Source organism: Gorilla gorilla, chromosome 12, assembly GCF_029281585.2.
Source record: "Gorilla gorilla gorilla isolate KB3781 chromosome 12, NHGRI_mGorGor1-v2.1_pri, whole genome shotgun sequence".
NCBI lineage: Eukaryota > Metazoa > Chordata > Mammalia > Primates > Hominidae > Gorilla > Gorilla gorilla.
Window position 1 is genome coordinate 71254679 of NC_073236.2, and position 25280 is coordinate 71279958.

At 38.4% G+C, this 25280-nt stretch overlaps 1 protein-coding gene across 15 annotated transcripts in view; it reads right to left on the bottom strand.

Moving 5' to 3' along the window:
• Positions 1–25280, bottom strand: part of APLF (aprataxin and PNKP like factor) — a 164189-nt gene that overhangs the window by 135461 nt on the left and 3448 nt on the right. For 14 of the 15 annotated variants that reach the window (XR_010129957.1, XR_010129956.1, XR_010129958.1 and 11 more), the window contains exon 2: positions 5779–5850. Coding sequence is in view for 11 of the 15 variants with exons in the window: in XM_055378901.2 (XP_055234876.2) it covers positions 5779–5850 (72 nt within the window). In the remaining 4 variants the exon portion in view is untranslated. Of the gene's footprint in view, positions 1–5778; positions 5851–8022; positions 8056–25280 lie in introns of all 15 variants that reach the window. The other variant, XM_063695837.1, reaches the window with a different exon arrangement.

The window sequence follows — 25280 nt, forward strand, 5'->3', positions numbered from 1 at the left end:
TCAGAGACCTTCATGGCAGCCCCTCTTATCACAGGCCCAGAGGCCTAAGAGAGAAGAATGATCTCATGGGTTAGTCCCAGGGCCCTGCTGCCCTGCATGGCATTGGGACAGTGCTATCCATATTCCCACTGCTCTGGCTCCAGCCATGGCTCAAAGGACCCCACATACAGCTTGAGCTGCCATTTTGGAGGATGCAAGCCATAAGCCTTGTCAGCTCTCACACAGTGTTAAGCCTGTGGGTGCACAGAGTGCAAGAGTGGTGGATTCTTGGCAGCCTCCACCTAGATTTCAGAGGATGCATGGAAAAGCCTGGGTATCCAGGCAGAAGCCTGCTGCAGCGGCAAATCCCTTACAAGAGAACTTCTACTACGGCAGTGCAGAGAATAAATGTGGGGTGGGAGGTCCCACACAGAGTCCCCACTTGGGACACTGCCTAGTAGACCTGTGAGAAGAGGGCCACCATCCTCCAGACCCAAACATAGTAGATCTACCAACTCCAGCCTGTGAGAGCAGCCTCAGAGGATATACCCTCCAAAGCCAGAGGGGTGGAGCTGCCAAAGGTCTTGGGAGCCCACCCTTTGCATCAGTGTGCCCAGGATATGGACAGAGAGTCAAAGATTACTTTGGAGCTTTGAGACTTACTGACTGCCCTAATGGGTTTTGAACTTGTGTTGGGCCTACAGACCCTTTGTTTTGAAACAGGGATGTCTACCCAATGCCTATACCCCCATTGTTTCTTAGAAGTAAATAACTTTTGATTTTACAGGCTCATAAATAGAAGAGACTTGCCTTGTCTCAGGTGAGACTTTGGACTTCTCAGGTAATGCTGGAATGAGTTAAGACTTTGGAGAATTATTGGGAAGGCATGATTGTATCTTGCAATGTGAAAAGGACAGATTTGGGACAGGTCAGGGGAAGAATTATATAGCTTGGGTACTTGTCCCCACCTGAAACTCATGTTGAATTGTAATCCACAAATGCTGGAGGTGGGGCCTGGTGGGAAGTGTTTTAATCATGGGGGTGGGGATACCTCATGGCTTGGTGCTATCTTCCAAATAGTGCATGAGTTCTCGTGAGACTTAGTAATTTAAAAGTGTGTGGCTTAGCAAAGACATGGAGTCAACCTAAATGCCCATCAATGATAGACTGGAAAAAGAAAATGTGGTATATATATACCATGGAATACTCTGCAGCCATAAAAAGGAACAAGATCACGTCCTTTGAAGGGACATGGATGGAGTTGGAAGCCATTATCCTCAGCAAATTAATGCAGGAACAGAAAACCAAACACTGCATGTTCTCATTTATAAGTGGGAGGTGATAAATGATGAGAACACATGTACACAGAGTGGGAAACAACACACAATGGGGCCTACTAAAGAGTGGAGGGTGGGAGGAAGGAGAACATCAGGAAGAATAGCTAATGGATGCTGGGCTTAATAGCTGGATAATGGAATAATCTGTGCAGTAAACCACCATGGCACACATTCACCTAGGTAATAAACCTGCACACCCTGTACGTGTATCCCTGAACTTAAAAGTTGAAGAAAAAAAAAAGTGGCACCTTCCCCTCACTCCCTCTCCCTTGCTCCTGCTTTCAACATGTGACATGCCTATTTCCCCTTTGCCTTCTGCCATGATTGAAAGTTCCCTAAGGCTTCACCAAAAACCTAGCAGATGATGGCACCATGCTTCCTATAAAGCCTGCCCATGAGCCAATTAAATCTTTTTTCTTTTCTTTTCTTTTTTTTTTTTTTTTTTTTTGAGACGGGGTCTCACTCTGTCTCCTAGGCTGGAGTACGGTGGTGCGATCTCAGCTCACTGCTATCTCTGTCCCCCTGGGGTTCAAGCAATTCTCCTGCCTCGGCCTCTCGAGTAACTGAGATTACAGACACCCACCACCACGCCTGGCTAATTTTTTTTTTTTTCTCTTTTGGGACGGAGTCTCACTCTGTCACCCAGGCTAGAGCGCAGTGGCGTGGTCTCAGCTCACTGCAAGCTCCACCTCCTGGGTTCATGCCATTCTCCTGTCTCAGCCTCCTGAGTAGCTGGGACTACAGGCACCCGCCACCACGCCTGGCTAATTTCTTGTATTTTTAGTAGAGACGGGGTTTCACCATGTTAGCCAGGATGGTCTTGATCTCCTGACCTCGTGATCCACCCGCCTCAGCCTCCCAAAGTGCTGGGATTACAGGCGTGAGCCACCGCGCCTGGCCACGCCTGGCTAATTTTTGTATTTTAAGTAGAGACAGGGTTTCACCATGTTGGCCAGGCTGGTCTTGAACTTCTGACCTTAAGTGATCTGCCCGCCTTCACCTCTCAAATTGTTGGGATTACAGGTGTGAGCCATGGCACACAGCCTAAATCTCTTTTCTTTATAAATTACCCAGTCTCAGGTATTTCTTTATGTCAATGCATGAATGTAATTACATGTGCCAATTACATGTGTTTCAAATATCTTCTCCCTGTTGTAGTTATCATTTTCATTATAGTGTCTTTTGATAAACGAAGTTTCTTATTTTAATTTCATTGGCTTTTACCAACTGTTTTTATGGTTCATGCTTTTTATATCCTGTTTAAAAACCCTTCCCTACTCTAAAGTCATAAGGGTTTTTCCCTGTATTATATTCTAAAAGTTTTATAGTTTGACTCTCACATTTAATCTACCTGGAGTAGATTTTTGGGTCTGCAGCAGGGATCTAATTTTTTTTTCCAAACAGATAACTGTCCCAGTACCATTTACTGATAAAAACTCCTCTTCCCCACTGATACGCAATGCTAGCCCTGGCCCAATCAAATTTCCACATACATAAGTCCAAATCTAAGGTTGCTTTCAGTTCTAAAATATTATTCAACTGAAGGCACTAAAACTTCTTGTTAAGACAGATCATCAATTAGTTGTAACTTGAAGAAATTTTTTTAAAGACAAGACACCCAATGCCAAGAGAATCCTGACTTCAGAAACATAACAACAACAAAATACTACAGAGTTCAAAGAACCTGGGCTCTCATTCCCATTCTAGAATTTGCTGAGTATTTAAGATCAGACGTTCTCCAGAAGGCTATGACATTCTAAGTTGTCAAAAAAAGGTACTCGAAAAAGGATAAAAAAGATCTACCTTTCTCCCATGTCTAAACATCACATTTATGGGAAAGTTTACAAAATTACACTAAATAATATTTAAAAGATCATAAACAGAGGTATAACTTAAATAAATCATTCCAAATTTTAGTTTTATATCTAGTGGTCATGAGGAATTTTTGCTCTAGCTTCTAGTATTATTTCTACTACAGTTTTGTGCTCAAAAGACACCTGTTAATGTCATACATAGTGGTTTTATGATCTGCGTATCATCTAATTAAAGACCCAGTAAAAGTGAAGAGTATTTTAAAAAGGAGACTTTTTATAACTGAACACTGCTAAAATCCCACATAGAAATTTGGCTCAGTACATACTGGATAAAATTTAACTCAAGGTAAGATTTTCAACTAATAAAATCACCTTTAATTTGGGCATATTTATTTTACATTATTAGTACTCTTGTTTTTTTGTTTTTTGAGGCGGAGTCTCGTTCTGTCGCCCAGGCTGGAGTGCAGTGGCGCAATCTCGGCTCACTGCAAGCTCCGCCTCCCAGGTTCACGCCATTCTCCTGCCTCAGCCTCCAGAGTAGCTGGGACTACAGGCGCCCACCACCGCGCCCGGCTAATTTTTTGTATTTTTAGTAGAGACGGGGTTTCACCGTGTTAGCCAGGATGGTCTCGATCTCCTGACCTCGTGATCCACCCGCCCCGGCCTCCCAAAGTGCTGGGATTACAGATGTGAGCCACCGTGCCCGGCCTTATTAGTACTCTTTTGAATAGCCACAAAAGTACAAAATATATCTGAATAATTTTCAGCCAAGTATAGACACAACTCCAACTAAGCACCTTTATTAAAGCCAATTTATAAAACATTTTAAAATATAAATGTCCTTGATTAACACTGAGAAAAAATGTAAATGTTTAAAATATTCATGCATTAGTAAATATGACAGTTTTCTAATCATCTATTTTTGATATAAAAAAATTTAATGCCATGTCAATTTTGTTATAAGAAGGGTTTCTTCTTATCATTGAGTAAATAAAGAGTGTAAAGAGAAAATCTGATATCTATTGAGTTGTCCACAATTCCACTGGTTAATTTGTCCACAAAATAAATGTGCTGACATGGACACAGTGGCAGAGCAGACACTGGAGACTCAGAAGGGTGGTAGTGTGAGAAGTGGGACAGGGTTGAGAAATTACCTAATGGGTACAATGTACACTATTCAGGTGACAGTTACACTAAAAGCTCAGACTTCACCATTTCACAATATAACCATGTAACAAAACTGCACTGCACTCCCTAAATCTATATAAATAAAAATTATCATTTCTATATTTCAAGATCCCTCTATTCTTTCCTTTAATGTGCTTTAGTAACAACAAAAAAACTTATTTTAGGCCATGGTAGTTCATTGGCAGGGTATTAGAAATTGGGCACTAGAGAATAACATACTTTTGTAAAAATCTACCATGTTCCCACTCCTAGATATGCCATAGATAGTTCTCACCACAGCGTTTACTCATGCATTCAACAAATATTAATTAAATACCTACTATGTCTTAGGCACTATGCTAAACACTAGGGATACAAAGATTAGTCAGAGTTCCTATACTCAAGGACCTTATGATCCAGTATGTCATCTCAGAAGAATAAGATAGCTGGAGAGGATACAGAGATGAATATCTAATGGTAAATACAGTGGCTCCTAAAGGAGTGTTGACTTCAGATATTAACACTTTTTCAAGACACTAAGATAATGCAGAATGAAGATGAGACATAAACTCTTTTAAAGATTATTTATTCAAGGTTGAGATAAGGTGAATACATTGAATAATTCTTATTCAAAAAATTTCCAAGTACTAAAATTAAAAAGATGCTTTCCAAATTTGGAAACAGTTAAACATAGGATAATAAAAGCAAGTACTATCTGTGTAAAAGAAAGAACTAATGATTTAACAGGCAGTTGTATATAAAATATGAAAATACAAATTGGTTTAAAAAAGTTATAAATTAATGAATTCCATGAAATTTTACCACCATACGATCTAGTCTAAAATAAATGGACCCTCATGTACGTATTTCATTCTCTTACACAATAGACTCTGCAAATGAAAAGGAATAATCACATTGTATATTCTTGGGAACTGGCTGTCCCTGCATATCATCAGTGATTTCACAGCAGTAAACTATAAAGCAAGCAATTAAAATCGAGCCCTCAACAAAAACTTTCAAATTAAAATCATTTTTCAAACCTCGAAGTTGAACAAAGTCTAAGTTTTAGAAATATTCAACTCTATACAGAGTGATACAGAATATGTTAAAGTATAACCCCATAACATTTAAGTTACTTTGGTCACTACCCCAGCTTAAAAAACCAACCATTAATAGTTATGGGCTTTCTTATTAGATATTATTTGGAGTATTCAATTTTAAACCAAATCATAATATATACATGAACTGGCAGTCATCTTTCATTGAAATTCTATTTAGGTAAATGTGGCATTGTCCTATGAGAAAATATGTAGTTTTCCTCACAGTTCAGATCTTTATCTCCTAATTATTTTCTGGCAATGAGAAGGGTATATTCTGACATTAATTCCCTATTCCCATAACCTTAGAAAATAGGCACCTCTGCTTGGAAACTGAAAGGGTAAGAGACGAAAGTTAAAATGAATCATTAATAACATATTTACCGGTTTGATTCGCAGCTGACCACCTGCCACCTCAAGAATGGCATGTCTTCTGGATACTCTCTTGTCTGTTATCTATACAGTAAAAAAATTAAAAGATTAAGAACAGCCACCTCCTTAAAAAGCAACAAAACAAAAAAGGCAAACAAAACCCTTGGCGATGTTTCTGAAATCAGTAGACTTGATATGAAATATATCATTCATTCGACAACTGTATATTGAAATGATTGTCCTCATTTAACAAATAATGAAACTCAGAGATTAAAAAAACCTGCCCAAAGTCATGGAAGAGTCAACAACAGAGCCTCAAGCCTAGAATCTAACGGATCCCAAAACCTTGCATGATAGTTTCCATTCATGACAGACATCTACTGGGGATTCTTACCAAGAAAATTCATAAAATAGGAAAAGTCTGTATATAATATGTACTTACCAGAAAACATTTCAAATACAAGAAACATATAGTATGTCATGATGATAAAGGTTTTAAAAGGAAGAGATCCCATGCTCAAGGATCTGGTAAGTGTAAAAGGGTCTGACTATAGGCTTTGGGGTCAAAGAGACCCAGATTAGGCAGAACTGCGTGCAAACTCTGGGGCCATCAGCAGCAGTTAAGAGTTCAGGAAGGCAAGAAGGGGAATAGTGAAAACCAAACATTTTCAGTAAGAAAGAAATTGGCATTTTTTAAAAATATCTATTTGCTTCCTATTTTGAGCCAACAGTGTTCTACTTATGCTCACAATCATTTCCACATACCAAAGTTCAAAAATTGTTTGCATTTTAAATGCTGACAGTGCCAATCAAAGCTTTCCCTTTTCACTGTAAATACAATAGTTAAGATTGCCTTTTTTATTTGTGGTTGATTGATAGATAATGAAAACATGTTAAGCACCAACTTCAATAACACCGTAACTACTTGACCCATCTCTTGGTAACCTTGATATTTAGCACTTGAATGTTGGCATTATCCGCATAGGGACCAAAATTATCAGTAAAAAATAGACCATACCAACACATAAACTCAATTAAACCTATTAGTTCCACAAAAAATGTGAAACTGCCAGGAGTCAGTATTCATTTTTTTAACCAGATAGCTGTTCCACACTTAAGGCTGTAACATATAGACAGTAATATCAAGCATCGGAATGAGTTATCACATGAATGAATTTTTCACAATCTATTGTTAGCCACAATGGCTATCCAAGAAGTAAGTACAAACTAATAATCTATTGTTTCAGGAAAAAAGAGGCTAAAAATTTAAAGATTCCTTTCTTTTTCCCAGATTGTACCTTTTTTTTTTATTATACTTTAAGTTTTAGGGTACATGTGCACAATGTGCAGGTTAGTTACATATGTATACATGTGCCATGCTGGTGTGCTGTACCCAATAACTCATCATTTAGCATTAGGTATATCAGATTGTACCTTAGTAGGCTAAAAACAACAGCAGTTATCTGATGACTCATTGCATCATTTGCACAGAACTTTCACTTAAATGTTGTGATTCAACATAACATTGCCATAGCTATTATTAACACTTTACATAGAAATTGAAAGTCCAGAGAATTTAGGTAACTTGGGTAGGTCACTCTCCAAGTAGGCAGCACTCCAAATCCACACTCCTTTTAATAAAAATAGGTAATAGGCAGGGTGTGGTGGCTGCAATCCCAGCACTTTGGGAGGCTGAAGTGGGAAGACTGCTTGAGCCCAGGAATTCAAGACTAGCCTGGGCAACACAGTGAGACCTCCATCTCTACATAAAGTAAAAAATTAGCTGGACAGAGTGGCATGTGCCTATAGTCCCAAATATTAATACTTGGGAGGCTGAGGTATGAAGGTTGCTTGAACCCAGGAGGTCAAGGTTGCAGTGAGCCATGATCGTGCCACTGCACGCCAGCCTGGGGGACACGGTGAGACCCTGCCTCAAAAAAAAAAAAAAAAAAAAAGATAATAAATGTAGAACACATTTATACATGACTATACCTACATGTAATCATTCAAAAGTAATTTCAAAAAATGCACATTATTCTGTGGCTGAGAGTAAGCAGTTCCTATTTCTGACTTGGGTACCAAAATCTCATTGTTACTTCCATACTACGAACCAATTTTCTAACCAACAGAGTAATAAGCTATCAAATATAAAACTATGGCATATAAAGCTGGTTCCTTTAACAGTCCATCCTAAATTTCTTTCTTTCCTTTTATAAACTGTATTTTTTCAGGAAGCAATAAATGAACTTTTCCTACCTCTGTCTTTCTTTGAAGTAAGCTTCACTGACACTACAAAGATAAAAGACATTTTAAGTAATATAAAAGTATAATGTGACCTCTAGTGGACACATAACTCCACAACAGTGTAATTTCATTATAAGCTATGTGTCTTTATCGAATACAAAAAGAATGCTATAAACAATCTTTGAAATTAACATCACTCAGACATTTATAGTGTTCCTTTTAAAGTAAACCCCTAAATAGTGAATACACGATAAAATAACCATTTGCACTTTCTCAATGGGAAGCATAAAGGTTTAATAAATTATCATTAAAACATTTTAATTTCAGGATTGATATATGGAGAGGGGTGGGGAGCAAGTGACAAACAGATTATCCTAAAGATCTGATGATCTGCTTTATTTAACAGCCTATCACTGCTCCTTATACAGAGTGAATATCCAACACATTTTTATTATTTATTAATTAATATATCAACTGTAATAACAATCATCAACACCAAAGCACCATTCTAGACTTGTCATGTATCATCTTTTTCAGTCTTCACAAAATCTGTGAAGATACTATTATTATACTTCACTTCATAGGTGAGAAAATGGAAGTACAGAGAGTTTAAGCAACTACTCAGTTACACAACCAATAAGTAGTAGGGCCAGGATCTGAACCTAAGGAATCAGATTCCAGAACCATTCATGCTCTTAACGTTGTATTGCATCCCTCAATATCATTACATGAAACCTAAAGCAAAACCTCAGTTTTTAAGATGATTTACCCAGTTTAACTGTCAAACTAGAACACAGTAAAGAACTGGAAATAAGGCAGAAATGGCTATTTAATAACCAAATAGACATTCAGAGGAGATTCAGATCCTAAATAAAGCTCCAAGAGGCCCTCAGGCTTTCATTTGGTCCTGCTTATCTAATGGCATACCTAAGTCTAACAAGATATGTCATCCAAATTCTTAATTCTCTATTCGTAAAGTGGATAGGATTTAGTAGACAGCACACTGACAACAGGAGAAAATGACTGATGTTGGTCTGCAAGTGGAAAGAGAAAGGCTACTAAAAAGCAAAGAAACCCAAGGACTCAAAAAGAATACACTGGTTAGAGGCCACTTAGGGTAGGACAAATGGCATAAATTACTTCAAAATATACTGAAGGCTTGCCCAAGTTTACTTACTGATTACCAAGAGTCACCAAGTTTAAATTAAAACTTCAACTGAAAGTCAGATATTTCACATCTTAGAAAGCCATAAAAATAGTTAAACTGAAGAATTCCAATTTTTATAGAATAATTATAGTCACCTAAATTCTAATCACAACACATATTCTTCAAAGAAATCAACAAATAGAGCAAATAAAACTACCCATATCCCATCCCATATGTAATGCAAAACTAGGAGATGGAGATTACTAAAAACTTTAACTTACATGTAAGAGAGAGGAGAAATGCTAGTTTCAGAAGATCAAGCCCCAGAACCCATGCTGAAGCAGAGAAAATCAGGTGGCAAATGACAGAAAAAGAGGAGAGAGGGAGTGGGAATCTAGGGGTGCTGAAGCATAGGTATCACTCCCAAAAAAAATTAAGTCACACTTTTACTGGGAAATACTAAAAACACATTTCAGATCCAACATTGCAGAGGCCAAGCTAATAGAGAATCCAAAAGAGAGGCATAAAAATATGTGGAACCAGGTACAGCAAGCTCAGAAAAGGCACCACTTCTCAGGGAGAAGGAGGACACTTGGAAGAAAAAAATAAATCCAATAGTATAGATTTTGCCTTCAAAATACCATTCCCCACTAAAAGAAACCAGAGCTCTTTTGAGAAATGTCATATCCCAGGTCTGAAGCACAAAAAGTATAATGTGGACCTAGGATATCTTCTTGTGCCAGAGGACAAAGAAATGCTCAAAAATTGATGGGTGCATGTCAGAAGGACAGAGAAACCAGTGCAAAAAAACTCCGATTGACCAAATTTAGAACAATTCGAGCATCAAAATAGTGATAATACTGGAATACAGCAAATTGAATCCCAAAATAATCCATGATTCCATACAAATCTACATAAAGTAAAAAATTAGTTGGACAGGGTGGCATGTGCCTATAGTCCCAAATATTAATACTTGGGAGGCTGAGGTAGGAAGATTGCTTGAGCCCAGGAGGTCAAGGTTGCAGTGAGCCATGATCGCGCCACTGCACTCCAGCCTGGGCGACAGGGTGAGACCCTGTCTCAAAAAAAAAAAAAAAAAAAAAAAGAGATAATAAAAAAGATTCCATATGAATCATGGATTATTTTGTGATTCAGTGTGCTGTATTCCAGTATTATCAGAGGGTAAGGCTGGGAGAGATGCATTTCTTTATAAAAGAATGCCAGCTAAAGCAGAAAAAATGGTAGAACCAGAAAAATCACTATTTTCTAACTATCAATGTAAAAATTAAGTTAGGAACGGATAAAAGGATGTTTATTTCCCAACAAGAAAAAGGTCTGTTGGGAATAAATACTCATGAAGTCTCAGTGTCACTCCACAGATTACTGACAAAGGAAATGGTAGACTAACTGCGAAATCTGTCAGATACCACCTTACCAAGGTGATTACACTTACCACATCACCACAGCAGGACAAACTGATAGATGTGCTTCCTAATGTGGTACTCTGAATAAACATCACCTACTTAATATTTTCACCAAAAATGTTTAATGTGAATCAAATTATGTGCAAACAATCAGAAAAACAAAAATTGTGGGACACTCTAGGAATAACTGGCCTGGACTCACAGAAGCACTGATATCATTAAAGACAAAAGGCAAGAAAACCATTCTAGATTAAATTTAAAAAAATTTAACTGGATCCTGATTTTTTTAAAAAAATGCAAAAAGTACATTATTGAAAACAATGTACAAAACTGAGTATGGGATATTAAAATTTATGGCAGTTACACATTTCTAGAATATAATAACAGAATATAGCTATATAGAAATGTCCTTGTTCTTAGGTGACACATGTTGACATATTTAGTGATGAACTGCCATAATGCATGTATGTACTTTCAACTGTGTTCAGGAGAAAGAAAAAAATGTGCGCACACACACACAGGCATATTACAGAAGAAAAATCAATGCCTTATTTGATTAAATTGCTGTTTGTCAAATTTCTGTGACTTGTAGTCAAAAGCAACTGTGATTAATACACATTCCTCTAACAATTTTTATATTTATTTATTTTTTTAAAGATCGGATTTTGCCATTTTGGCCAGGCTGGTCTCAAACTCCTGGCTCCAAGTGATCTGCCCACCTGGGCCTCCCAAGGTGCTGGGATTACAGGCATGAGTCACTGTGCCTGGCCTTAAACTTTTTTTTTTTTTTTTCAGACTAAGCTTCGCTCTGTTGCCCAGGCTGCAGTGTAACAGCACAATCTAGGCTCACTGTAAACTCTGCCTCCCAGGTTCAAGCTATTCTCCTGCCTCAGCCTCCCGAGTAGCTGGGATTACAGGCATGCGCCACCATGCCCGGCTAATTTTTTTTTTTACATTTAGTAGAGACAGGGTTTCAACATGTTGGTCAGGCTGGTCTCAAATTCCTGACCTTGAATGATCCACCCACCTCGGCCTCCCAAAGTGCTGGGCTTACAGGTGTGAGCCACCGTGCCCAGCCCTAAACTGAATTCTTAACATTGTTTCTTGAATGTGAACAGGTCTCTCTATTCTTATACCACTTTTGTAGTGATACCATGTGGATCCCTTATATTTGACTTTCTGGTTTTAAATATTAATAGAATACTTCATCTACTATAATATACATACAGGTCCCTTCTCTAGTTTTAAGATATGAAGATTATACCAGAAGAAAAGATAAACACATGAAAACATAAAAGCACTGTTTATGATCTGTTTGCTACCAAATACTTATTTTCGGTATTTATTGAAGTCAAACAAAATGGAGATTTTCTTATGTGACGAGCAGAAATACTTAGATATTTTGTATCAAAGTCTGTGATCTGTCTGTTTGACTGCAATTCTCAAAATTCTAAAAACGAAAGAAACAACCCTGAATAAAGTAAAAGCAGAAAAGCTACTGGATCTTGAAATAGAATAGGGTGGTACCTTTCATTTCATTTTTTGTCTACATATAATATAGACAACACAAGTTAATTTTTTGTAAAATGCTTTTCTAGAGAAGTTTCTGAACATCATAGACAGGTATAATATATCGCATTAATTCAATGTTCTCATGTAACTTGGTTCCTGTACATATAAGAACAAAATAGTTCGTTTTTCAGTATAAACTATACTACAAATTGTTTTTTAGTATAAACTGTATTACACAGGATATTATTATAGTACAAACATAGTACACAGGATGTATATTATAGTACAAATTATTCGTTTTTCAGTATAAACTATATTACACAGGAAAGGTTAAGATAATTATATAATACTTTTTACTTTAATTTTATAAAAATTATCTTGTATGAATAAAATCAGAAAGATGGCTGACTAGAGGTGCCCAATGCGTGCCCCTGCCCCCTAAAAAGGGACCCAAACACAGAATCAACAACTACAATTCAACTGGATTGTCTGAGGGAAAGCACTGAAGTGCAGCAAGAGAGTGGCAAGATCCCTGTGGAGCACAAAAGCAGGATGAAAAGAGGTGCAAGGCACCCTGCCTCTGCTGTCCCATCTCCCCAGGGAGACTGGCTGAGAGCCAGGAGGGACTTCTTATGGGGTAATGGTAAGCACAGGGCCCCAACCACAGAAACTTGCAGTCCTTACTACAGGAGAATCCCACAGTCCTTACAAGCCTTGAGCTGTTTGGAGAGCTACCTGGAATTTACAAAGCTACATTACTCCACAGTAGGAGCTCGTGTTATGCACTCCCCACCCTTGCATGACCTAAGCTGCTACAGCATAGCATCTTCTTGAAACCAGAGCCACTGCTGGAGGGCGTCCTGCTCGGGGGGCCAATAGCCACTGTGTCTCTCTAGCTTTAAGGCTCTACCATCATTCCATAAAGACCACATGAAGGACTGTAATGCAATGGCTCCAGTTACTGAGAGCCTGGGCCCAGGGACAGTCATGACTCTGGTACTGCATAGTGGGGAAGTCAACCCCAGGCTGGCCAAAACACCACATGCCTGCACCTCCAGCTGCAGAAACAGCATAGCAGCCCACCCCTGGTACGCACTTCCCCAAGCTAGCCAAACCACTGTGAGCTCACACCCCAGCCAGAGAAACAGCAGACCACCCCCAGTGGGCATGCCACCAAACTGGCCTAATCATTGTGTGTCCATACCCCCAAATGAGGAAACAGTCTGGTGGAACCACCCTAGGCGGACATACTCCACAAGCCAGCCAAACTGTCCCACACCTGCACTCCTAGCTGGATAAACAGCCTGGTGGCTCTTTCCTCAGTAAGCCAGACCCTAAGCAGCCAAACCACAACATGTCTGCGCCCTAAGTCTGATAAACAGCCCAGAGAGCCAGTCCCTGAGGTCTCTGCACACCAGCACCCTCAGCCTGAGAAGCAGCCTAGCAGCCCTGCCCTCAGTGACCCAGTCTCCAAGCCAGCTGACTCACTATGTGTACATGCATACCCCTGGCCTAACAACCAGCCTGGCAAGCCCATCTCTGGTAAAGTCACACCACCACCACCACCACACACTTCCACAGCCCAGGCCACTGAGGCACTTGCAAACATCACTAATATGGGTTACAGCTGATGAAACTGCACAGAGACCATACCACTGTGCTCACTCAGAACCTAAGCCAATGTACTCTACCTGTCAGACACCATAAGACCCATCTAAAGGAATAGGTCTTTCCCTGTGAAAGCTACTACATAAAATTAGAAGAGGCAACTATTCCACCAGATGAGCAGATATCAATATAGGGACATAAGAAACATGAAAAAAACATAACGCCCCCAAAGGAACACATTAATTCTCCAATAGCAGACTCCACAAAAAAAAAGAAATTTATAAAATGCCAGAAAAAGAATTCAAAATAACTTTAAGAAAGTCAACAAGATAGAAGAGAATGCAGATAACCCAATTTACCAAAATCAGAAAAATAATTCATCATCTAAATGAGAAATTCAACAGAGAGAAACATCATAAAAAAATAACCAAACAGAAATCTTACAGCTGAGGAATTCAGAGAATAAAATAAAAAATAAAATCAAGCCTTCACCAGACTATATCAAGCAGAAGAATTTCCGAACTTAAAGACAAGTCTTCTGAAATAACCCAAAGAAAAGAAAAAAGTATATACTAGAATGAAGAAAACCGATTGAATTTATGGGACAACATTAAGCGAACAAATATTCACATTATGAGAATTCCAGGAAAAGAAAATATGGAAAATGCATAGAAAACCTATTTAATGAAATAATAGCTGAAAACCTCCCAAGCCTTGAGAGACAGAAGGATATCCAGATGCAGGAAGCGCAGAAGTTCTCAAATAAATTCAGCCCAAAAAGTTCCTCTCCAAGGCACTTGTAGTCAAATTTTCAAAAGTCAAAGACAATGAGAAAATTCTGCAAACAACAAGAAAAAATCATCAAGTCACATAAAAGGGAATGCCCATTAGACTAACAGCAGATTTCTCAGCAGAAACCTTACAGGCTGAGAAAATGGCATGATATGTTTAGTGCTGAAAGGAAAAACAAACAAACAAACAAACAAAAACAAAACAAAACAAAACAAAAAAAACCTGCCAGCCCAGATGATACCCAGTAAAGCTATCCTTTAGAAATAAGTTTTCCCAAACAAGCAAAAACTAAGGGAATTCCATCACCACTCAACAAGCCCTACAAGAAATACTTAAAGGAATTACTACAAGGCTTCACTGCTGAATTCTACCAAACTTTTAAAAAAGACTAATACCAATTCTTCTCAACCTATTCCAAAAAATTAAAGGGAAAGGAACTATTACAAGTTCATTACATGAAGCCAGTATTACCCTGAAACCAAAACCAGACAAGGACACACAAACAAAAAGAAAATTACAAGTCAACATCCCTGATGAACATATAGATTCAAAAATCCTCAAAAAAATACTAGCAAACTGAATCCAAGAACACATTAAAAAGATTATACACCATGATCAAGTGAAATTTATCCCAGCAATGCAACAATGGTTCAAACATACACAAATCAATAAATGTGATATATCACATCAACAGAATTAAGGAGAAAAACCATATGATCTCAAGAGATTCAGAAAAAATATTTGATATAATTCAGCATCCCTTCATGATAAACACACAACAAATCAGATATAGAAGAAACATACCTCAACACAATAAAGGGCATATATGACAAACCCACAGCTAACATCATACAGAAAGGGGAAAAGATGAAACCTTTTCTTCTAAGAATTGGAACAAGCTAAGGATGCCCCACTATTACCACTCTTATTAAATATAGTACTATTAGTCCTAGCCAGAGCAATTAGGTAAGAAAAAAAAAAACAGCCGGGCATGGTAGCTCACATCTGTAATCCCAGTACTTTGGGAGGCCAAGGCGGGTGGATCACAAGGTCAGGAGTTCAAGACCAGCCTGGCCAAGATGGTGAAACCTCATCTCCACAAAAAATACAAAAATTAGCTGCACGTGGTGGTGGGCGCCTGTAATCCCAGCTACTCGGGAGGCTGAGGCAGAGAATTGCTTGAACCTGGGAGACGGAGGTTGCAGTGAGCCGAGATCATGCCACCGCACTCCAGCCTGGGTGGCAGAGTGAAACTCCGTCTCAAAAAAATAAAAGGAAAAAAAAAGAAAGGGCATCTAAATGGAAAGGAGGAAGTTGAATCATCCCTGCTTGTAGATAACATGATCTTACATCTAGAAAAACCTAAAGACTCCACCAAAAGAACACTTAAAACTGATAAACAAATTCAATAAACTTACAGGATACTTTAACAATATGGGGGTTAGGGGAACCAAACTTGACTCCCCCAAAACTTAACTACCAATAGCCTACTGTTGACTGGAAGCCTTAATCAATTATAAACGATTGATTAACACATATTTTGCATGTTATATGTATTTTACAGTACATTCTTATAATAAAATAAGCTAGAGAAAAGAGAATGTTATTAAGAAAATCATAAGGAAGAGAAAATATATGTACTATTCATTAAATGGAAGTGGATCATCATATAGGTCTTCATCTTCATTGTCTTCACCTTGAGTAGGCTGAGGAGGAGGAGGAGGAATAGGAGGAGCTGCTCATGCTATCTCAGGGTGGCAAAGGTGTAAAAGGTAAAGGAGGTAGAAGGGAAGGCAAGAAAGGCAGACATACTTGGCGTAACTTTATGAAAATACATGATAACTTGCCTAACTTTTTTGCTTTCCATTTCTTTAAAAAAAAAGTTTTTATACAGTTCCAATCCTATTCCACCAATTGTTTAGTTTCAGGGTCTGTATCATAGAAAGGTCCATGTTGTAAAAGAAAAGCAGTCTTGAATAAACGTAACCCTTCTGCCAGAGTGTTTAGTGTCAGTGTGGTAACTGGCACTGCTGCTTCTACATGTCTTCCTCATTGCTGGCACTGGTTCAGAAGCATTCATCTCCATCAAGTTGTCTTGTGTTAATTAGTGTTTATTAGCTCTTGAATTTCTCCAATATCTATACCTTGAAATCCTTCACCCCTGACTTTTTGGCCATATCCACAATCTCTTTCATAATTTATTTGATTGGCTTTGTCGTAAACCCGGTGAAGTCATGCATATCATCTGGACAGTTTCCTTCAGCAGGCATTTACTGCTTCAGGCTTGATGGCTTTCATGACTTTTTCTGTAACAACAATGGTGTCTTCAATGGTGTAATCCTTCGGGACTCGTGATGTTCTCTCTAGGGAGGTTCTCTTCCATAACACTGACAATCTTTTCCATAGAGTAGTGTGTACAATGAGCCTTAAAAGTCCTTATGATTCCCTCATCTAGTGGCTGAATTAGAGATGCTGTGTTTGGGAGAAAGTAGACCACTTCAGCACCTTCGTTACTCAACTCATGGGGCTCTGGGTGGCCAGAGGCATTGTTCAAAAGAATTCTAAAAGGCAGTCTCTTACTGGCAAGGTACTTCCTGACTTCAGGGACAAAGCATTGACAGAACCAATTCAGAAAAAGGATTTTCATGTCTACACCTTCTCTTTGTACAACCAAAAGAATGGCAGCTGGTGGTTATCTTTTCCCTCCAAGGCTCAGGGGTTAGCACCTTTGTAGATAAGGGCAGTACTAATCATAAACCCAACTGCATTTGCACAAAACAGTAGAACTGGCTATCCTTTCCTGCCTTAAATCCCAGTGCTCACTTCTCTTCCTTACTAATAACTGTCCTTTGTGGCATTTTTTTTTTCCAGAGTAGGGCACTTTGATCTACATTAAAAAACCTATTCAGACAGACATCCTTTCTCCTCGATGATTATCTTAATGACATCTGGGAATTCATCTGCTGCTGCTTGGGCAGCAGAAACTGCATTTTCTGTTACCCTGACATTTTAAAAGCCAAACATCTTTTTAAAATTATTAAACCATTCTTTGTTGGCATTAAATTCTCCAGCTTTAGATCTTTTACCCTCCTTTTGCTTTAAGTTGTCACATAATGGCTTTGCTTTTTCTTGAATCATATTAGAGTCTATAGGTATGTTTTTCTTATAGCAAGCCTGTATCCACATAAAAATTGCATTTTCAATACAAGATAAAAAGGTGTTTTACAAAAAGCACAAGGTTTTCCCACCTGCTGGCATAGCTGAAGTGAAAGCTTCATGAATTTCCTTTTCCTTTTTTTACAATCGTCCATATGCTGTATTCATTTATTTTGAAATGGCAGGCAACACAGCTGCAGACCTTAATCTACTGTATATATCAAGGAATTCAACTTTTTCTTGTGATTTTTCTTTTTTTTTTTTCCTGCCATTATTTTTCTCTGCTTTTTGGGAGAACTTCCAGCATCACTAGTGGTATTTCACATAGGTCCCATGGTCCCATGGTGTGTTAATCAAGGTTTACGGTATTGCACTAAACACAATAAAAAAATACAAGACTCATGAGAGATCACCTTTTTTTTTTTTTTAAGAGTGATATAGTATAGTTTGGCTGTGTCCCCACCCAAATCTCACCTTCTATTGTAACAATCCCACATGTCAAGGGTGGGACTAGGTAGAGATAACTGAATCATGGGGTGGTTTCTCCCATACTGTTCTCAGGGTAGTAAATGAGTCTCACGAGATCTGATGGTTTTATAAATGGGAGTTCCCCTGCACAAGCTCTCTTGCCTGATGCCATGTAAGACGTTTGACTTTGCGCCTCATTCGCCTTCCACCATGATTATGAGGCCTCCCCAGCCATGTGGAACTGTGAGTCTATTAAGCTTCTTTCCTTCATAAATTACCCAGTTTTGGTTATGTCTTTATTAGCAGTGTGAGAACAGACTAATAAAGACAGGGTCTCACTCTGTCACTCAGGCTGGAGTATAATGGTGCAGTCATGGCTCACTGCTGCCTCAATCTCCCAGGCTCAAGTGAGGTTCCCACCTCCGCCTCTGAGTAGCTGGGATTACAGGCATGTACCACCATGCCTAGCTAATTTTTTTTTTAATTTACTTTTTGTAGAGATGGAGTCCCATTATGTTGTCCAGGCTGATCTTGAACTCCAGGCTCAAGCAGTCCTCCCACCTCGGCCTCCCAAAGTGCTAGGATTACAGGCATGAGCCACCACACCCAGCTGAGATCTGTTTTTATTATGATATACAATTTACTGGAGAGTTGAACTGCTCATGCTGAGGCATCACACTTTGTCATAAGCAGATACCTGCAACAGTAAAGCTCACCAAAACAGCAACAAGAAGTGGCTAGAAATTATTACAGAAGTACAGTATGTATTACAGTGAATTTTATGCTTTACATTTGTCTACATATCTCTCAACTGCAAATGGCACTATGTACACTCTGTGTTTGTGTGTGTATGTTTTGATAAATTTTACCTTTTTATAATAGATTTGAGTATATTTTATGGTAGTAAATGATAAAATAGACTACTACCTACATATATTTCATTTATTCATGACATATCTTTTTAATTTTTCAATGTTTTTTAAATATAGAGTTTGTGAGGTTTTTCAAATTGTCACAAATCTCCCAAAAACTTTTCCAATATACTTGTTGAATCTGCATAGAAGTGGACCTATGCTGTTCAAAACCCATGTTGTTCAGGGTTAACTGTATTCACAAAATTGTGCAACCATCACTTCTATTTCCAGGATGTATTCATCACTCCAAAAGGAAACCTCATACCCATTAGGACTTTGGGTTTTAAGTGTGACAGTAAGCCACTGGAAGGTTGCACTGAAAATACTATTCAGAATATTAATAACAAAATTTATAGTATAATATTAATTAAAAATCAGTGGTAACTATTGCACAATATATACACTGAATAAAATATATATACCTATGTACACAGATTAAACACATGAAAGAACTACATTGAATGTTTACAGTACTTATCTCTTGGTAATTGACTTCGAAGTGCTTATTTTGTCTTCCTGCTTACTTGATTTTGGTGAAATTCCTACTTTTCTTTTTTTTTTTTTTTGAGTCTCACTCTGTTGCCCAGGCTGGAGTGCAATGGCACAATCTCGGCTCATTGCAATCTCTGCCTCCCAGGTTCAAACGATTTTCCTGCCTCCATCTCCCAAGTAGCTGGGATTACAGGTGTGTACCACCACAGCCGGCTAATGTTTGTATTTTTGGTACAGACAGGGTTTCACCATGTTGATCTGGCTGGTCTCAAACTCCTGACCTCAGGTGATCTGCCCGCCTCAGCCTCCCAAAGTGCTGGGATTACAGGCGAAAGTCCTACATTTTCTACATTGAGTATATAATCTTGCAAAATTGGGAAAGAGCATAATACATACAAAAAACATTACTTTACACAATACTTCACAATTTACAGTGCTTTCCCAAAAGATTATCTAGTTTGCTGTATCAACAACAGACAAAACTAGACAAATTCAAATTTTCATGGTAGAGAAAAACAGAAAGTCATCTAGTATAGGATTTGAGCCAGTATTATGGTGAAATGCATAAACCTAAAAAAAAAAAAAAGCATGGGATCTATTTTAGACATAATTTCATTAGATTATTTCCTTCTACTTTTGTGGAGCAGAGGGTAAGTAAAATATATATATATATATATATATATATATATGACTTAAACTTAATCCAGACTGGTTACTATAAAGAAATCTACAAATCATAAAATTTTCTTATCTAGATATCTTCCCAGTGCCAAGTCCAGCATGCATTCCAGAGCTCAGTCACCTATGCTGAGACTCTGCCATAATATTTGATAAGAGGTCGGTCTTATTCTTCAACAGAGCAAAAGTAGTTGATATAAGATGTTTGACATTATCGTATTTGGAATGTACAAAGTCCAACTTCTGATGTTAAGAAGGGGCAATTATGAAGAAATAGACTTGATTTTGCCCAGAGATCTCCATGAACACTTCAATTCAGAAATCAAGTTCTCTTTAAAAGGTTAATATATTTGATGTGAAATGTTCTTTGGAACTTGTGAATATGCTTTCCCATAAGAATAATGGTGTAAATGGTAGGTTATCAGGCAACCTCACAAACACCTAATTCACAATACTGATTAATATGCATCACTCTAGATTTTAAAAAGCAAATCCAATGCTTTTTGAGCTCTAATTCAAGGCTGGTGAATTGTTAGCCAATATGATGAAATTGTGCTGACTATCATGATGTCACTGAAATTTCAACTCATCCAACCTGTTTGGCTTGCAATACTGCTTACATAGTGAATGCTGCACAAGTGTGAGAACATCATCCTCATCATTAATATATGATGACAGAGGCAACATAGTAAGTAAAGACATAAGGAAAGCTTAAGAAGACAAAAATGGGTTTAAAGCACCACTTGGGACTTCGGAAAATTAATGTGTCTAAGTAGTTATTTTGTTTATTCAGTTCGGTTCAGCAGACATTTCTTAAAGACCTATTCTGTGCCAAGTACTCTACTTAGTGTGTCTAGAAGTAGTTTCTAACTCTGGCTTTGCAATACAATCATCTTCAGAGCTTTTAAAAAATACAGATACCACCCAGGCGCGGAGGCTCACGCCTGTAATCTCAACACTTTGGGAGGCTGAGGCAGGCAGATCACCTAAGGTCAGGAGTTCGAGACCAGCCTGATCAACATAGAGAAACCCTGTCTCTACTAAAAATACAAAATTAGCCGGTTGTGGTGGCACACGCCTATAATTTCAGCTACTCAGGAGGCTGAGGCAGGAGAATCTCTTGAACCCAGAAGGCAGAGGTTGTGGTGAGCCAAGATCGCACCATTGAACTCCAGCCTGGGCAACAAGAACAAAACTCCATCTCAAAAAAATACAGACACTACCTACAGAACCAAATTACCAAAGAAAGGAACTCATACAAAAGTATGAAGACATGTGAGAAGGTAGCATACTCATGGTAAGTATTAAATGGAGGATGAAAATTCGAAGGCATTAATTCAGGGGAAGATATATATAATTGTAAAATATAGTCTTTGTCCCTGTTGCCTGGCATAACCACTAAAATCCTCAGAATCTCCCAAGTGATGTCTTTTTGTATGCTAATGAGTTAAGTGACACCTAGCAGCCCCTAGATAGCTTCAGGGTGGGAGCCAGTCACTGGAAAGACCAAGGTATAATTAGAGAATTGGGACTTTCAGCCCCAAGCCCCAGCCTCCTCTAGGGAGAGGAGAGGGGCTAAAGGTTAGCTGATCACTAATGGCCAATGGTTTAATCAATCATGACTAAATAACGATGACTCCATAAAAACCCAAAGGGGACAGGGTTACGAAAGCTTCCAAACAGGTGAACATGTAGAGGTTTCTGGAGGGTGGCACACTTGATGAGAGCATGGAAGCTCAGTATCCCTTCCCATAGCTTACCCTATGCATCTCCTCATCTGTATCCTTTGTCATATCCCTTATAACAAACCAGTTCTAGGAGCTGCTCTAGCAAATTAATAGAGCCCAAGGAAAGGGCCATGGGATCCCTGGTTTACATCCAGTGGTTCAGAAGCACAGGTAAAACAACTTGGGGCTTGCAATTGCCATCAGAAGTGGGGGGAAATCTTGGGAACTGAGCCCTCAACATGTGGGAGCTGATGCTATCTCCAGATAGATGGAGTCAGAATTAAATTGAATTAGAGGACACCTAGTTGATGTCTGCTGTAAAAGTGACCGCTTGCTTGTTGGTAGGGAGAAATAACGACATATTCAATCACAGGAGTCTTCTGTGTTGACTGCTGTATTTTTGTCCACTCAAAATATACATACGAAAAGTGATTTACCTCACATCTATTAGAATGATCAAAATTTAAAACACTGATAACACCAAATGTTGATAAGGATGTCCAGTGACAAGAACTGTCATTCATTGCTGGTGGGAATGCAAATAGTACAGCCACTCTGGAAGACAGTTTGGCGGTGTCTTACAACACTAAACATACTATTACTATACAACTTTACTATCCAATCCAGCAACTGTGCTCCTTAATATCTACCTAAATGAGTTGAAGACCTATGTTCACACAAAAATCTGCACCCAAATGTTTGTAGTTGTATTATCCATGATCACTAAAACTTGAAAGCAACCAAGATGACCTTTAGTAGGTGAATGGATAAACCGACAATGGAATATTATTCATCACTAAAAAGAAATGAGCTATCAAGCCATGAAAAGACTTGGAGGAACCTTAAATACATATTACTAAGTGAAACCTGAAAAGGTTATGTACTGTATGACTCCAACTCTATGACATTCTGAAAAAGGCAAAACCATGGAGAAAGTAAAAGAGTTCAGTAGTTGCCAGGGGTCCCGGGGAGCCTCTGGGGGATGAATAGGCAGAGCATGGAAAATTTTAGGGCAGTGGAACAATTCTGTGTTATACTGCAATGGTAGATAAATGTCATTATACATTTGTCAAAACCCATAGGATGTACAATACCAAGAGTTAACCCCAGTGTAAACTATGAACTTTGGGTGATAATGACATGTCAATGTGGATTCATCAATTGCAACAAACATACCATACTGTGTAGACTGTTAATAGTCGGGGAAGCTGTACATGTAAGAGGGCAGAGAGTATATGGGAACTCTCTGTACTTTCCACTCAGTTTTGCTGTGAACCTAAAACTCCTCCATAAAATAAAGTCTATTTTAAAAACTAATATATTAAAAAACAATGTTTGTAAAAGTTAAACGGGATCATTGACATAATGTGATCATCCCACAAGCCTGGTCAACACCTACCCAATTATCCAACACACCATATCTTAGAGCCTTAAACCACGCAAGCCCTTCCTTACACCACCCACTCTACCTACCAAAATTCTAACTGTCCCAACACACCACAGTCAAACTCAACATGCCACCAAGTTCATGAAGTTTTTTCCCTGATCCCACCTCTTAACTTCAGGTTCCTTCTTATACCTCCCTGTGACATCATTCTGTCTAGCTTGAGGACTAAGCTCTGATTTTTTTTTTTTTTTTATCTTGCCCAAATTCCTTTCTAAGGGGTCTGGGGAGTCATGCCCTACAAACCATAAATTCTCATGAGATGAGTTTTATTTAACCCTGTATAACATGACTTACTTTCCAGTCTGACTCAGGCATAACAAGGAAGAAAATCAAAATGTTTTACCCTAAAATATATTTCTTTGCCATACCTTGGAATTGTCCTGCAAAGTCTCTTGTGGGAAAAACCCACATTCTATAGAGAATTCCCTTTCCCCTGTTTTCCTTCCTTCCTTTCCAGATCCAGGAGATAATCAATTAAGAGCCAGACACTCTTTCAGGTCTCATAAGAAACATTTTACAACCTGCTATCTCTGAAGTCGGCTATCTGAGAGCTCTGCAAAATAAAACTTCGTTTCCACAATCCTTTATCTTAACCTGAACATTTCCTTTGATCTTAGGTCTTGAGATAAACTCAACTAATTGTCAACCAGAAAATGTTTAAATTTACCTATAGCCTGGAAGCCCCTGCTTTGGGTTGTCCTGCCTTTCTGAACCAAACCAATGTATTTCTTAAATGTATTTGATTGATGTCTCATGCCTCCCTTAAATATATAAAAACCAAGCTGTACCCTGACCACCTTGGGAACATGCTCTCAGGACCTCCTGAGGGCTGTGTCACGGGCCATGGTCACTCATATTTGGCTCAGAATAAATCTCTTGAAATATTTTATAGAATTTAACTCTTCATCAACAGACTCATGGTATTTAACCAAAACTTTTAATAAAAATGTGACCTTTTAAAAATCAGGGATTATATCTAAAAATTCAAATTTCTTACTATTCTTAAAAAAACAATATGACACCGTTACCAAGTGGGAATAGGGGAAAGTAGCAGGGATTGCATAGAGACCCTCTCCTTGTGGCCTTCCCAACACTGAGGCAGAACTGTTGTCATTTATCACTGTCCCTGTGTTGTTTTTCTTCTTCCCTCCCACTTCGCTTACTCCAAGTGTCAGCCTGGCTCCAGTCCCCATGTGAGGTTGTAGCCTTGTTTAGTTACTAATACTTGTTTATTTGTCTCTCAAACCTACAAAACTATAAGTTTCTTGAGAGCAAAGACTTGTTTCTCATTCACCTTTATTTCTCCTATACTCCCTCCCATCCAACCATAGTATATATTTATCAACTATTTCCTGAATTTAGCGAATTATCAATCAACAAAGCAGGAAAAATGTTAAAACTTAATTCATTATGAATGCTACTCCTTAAGATTTAGCAGTTGGTAGGACTGCATCTTTACTATATTTAAATTCACTTCAAAACACAATGATAACCCTTTTTTATATCTAAGTCACAATTAGGCTCTTTTTGAGGGTAGAGTGAATGAGAGGCTGAGATACCGAAATGGAAGGAAGAAATCATGTGTTAAAGGCCTACTGTGTGCTAGGCACTGGTTGTAGGCTAAATAATAAAATGAGGGAAGGGCAAATCTAGAAATAAAAGAAACGTAAGGGAAGAAACCTATGTTGGAGCAGGTAGGAACAGCATTCCAGGACAGCCAGGATTCTGCAACAAGCAGTTAAAGTATAGAGCTGCCAGGTCAGGGGATGGTTACTTTGTGTAAACTTTGTAGAACATTTACAACATTCTTAGAAGTGGTGAACTGATGCCACCTGAACTGAAGCCTATGACCTTCCCTGTTCCCCCAACTGAGGACTCTTCTCCTTTTAATCAAAGCAGTCAATT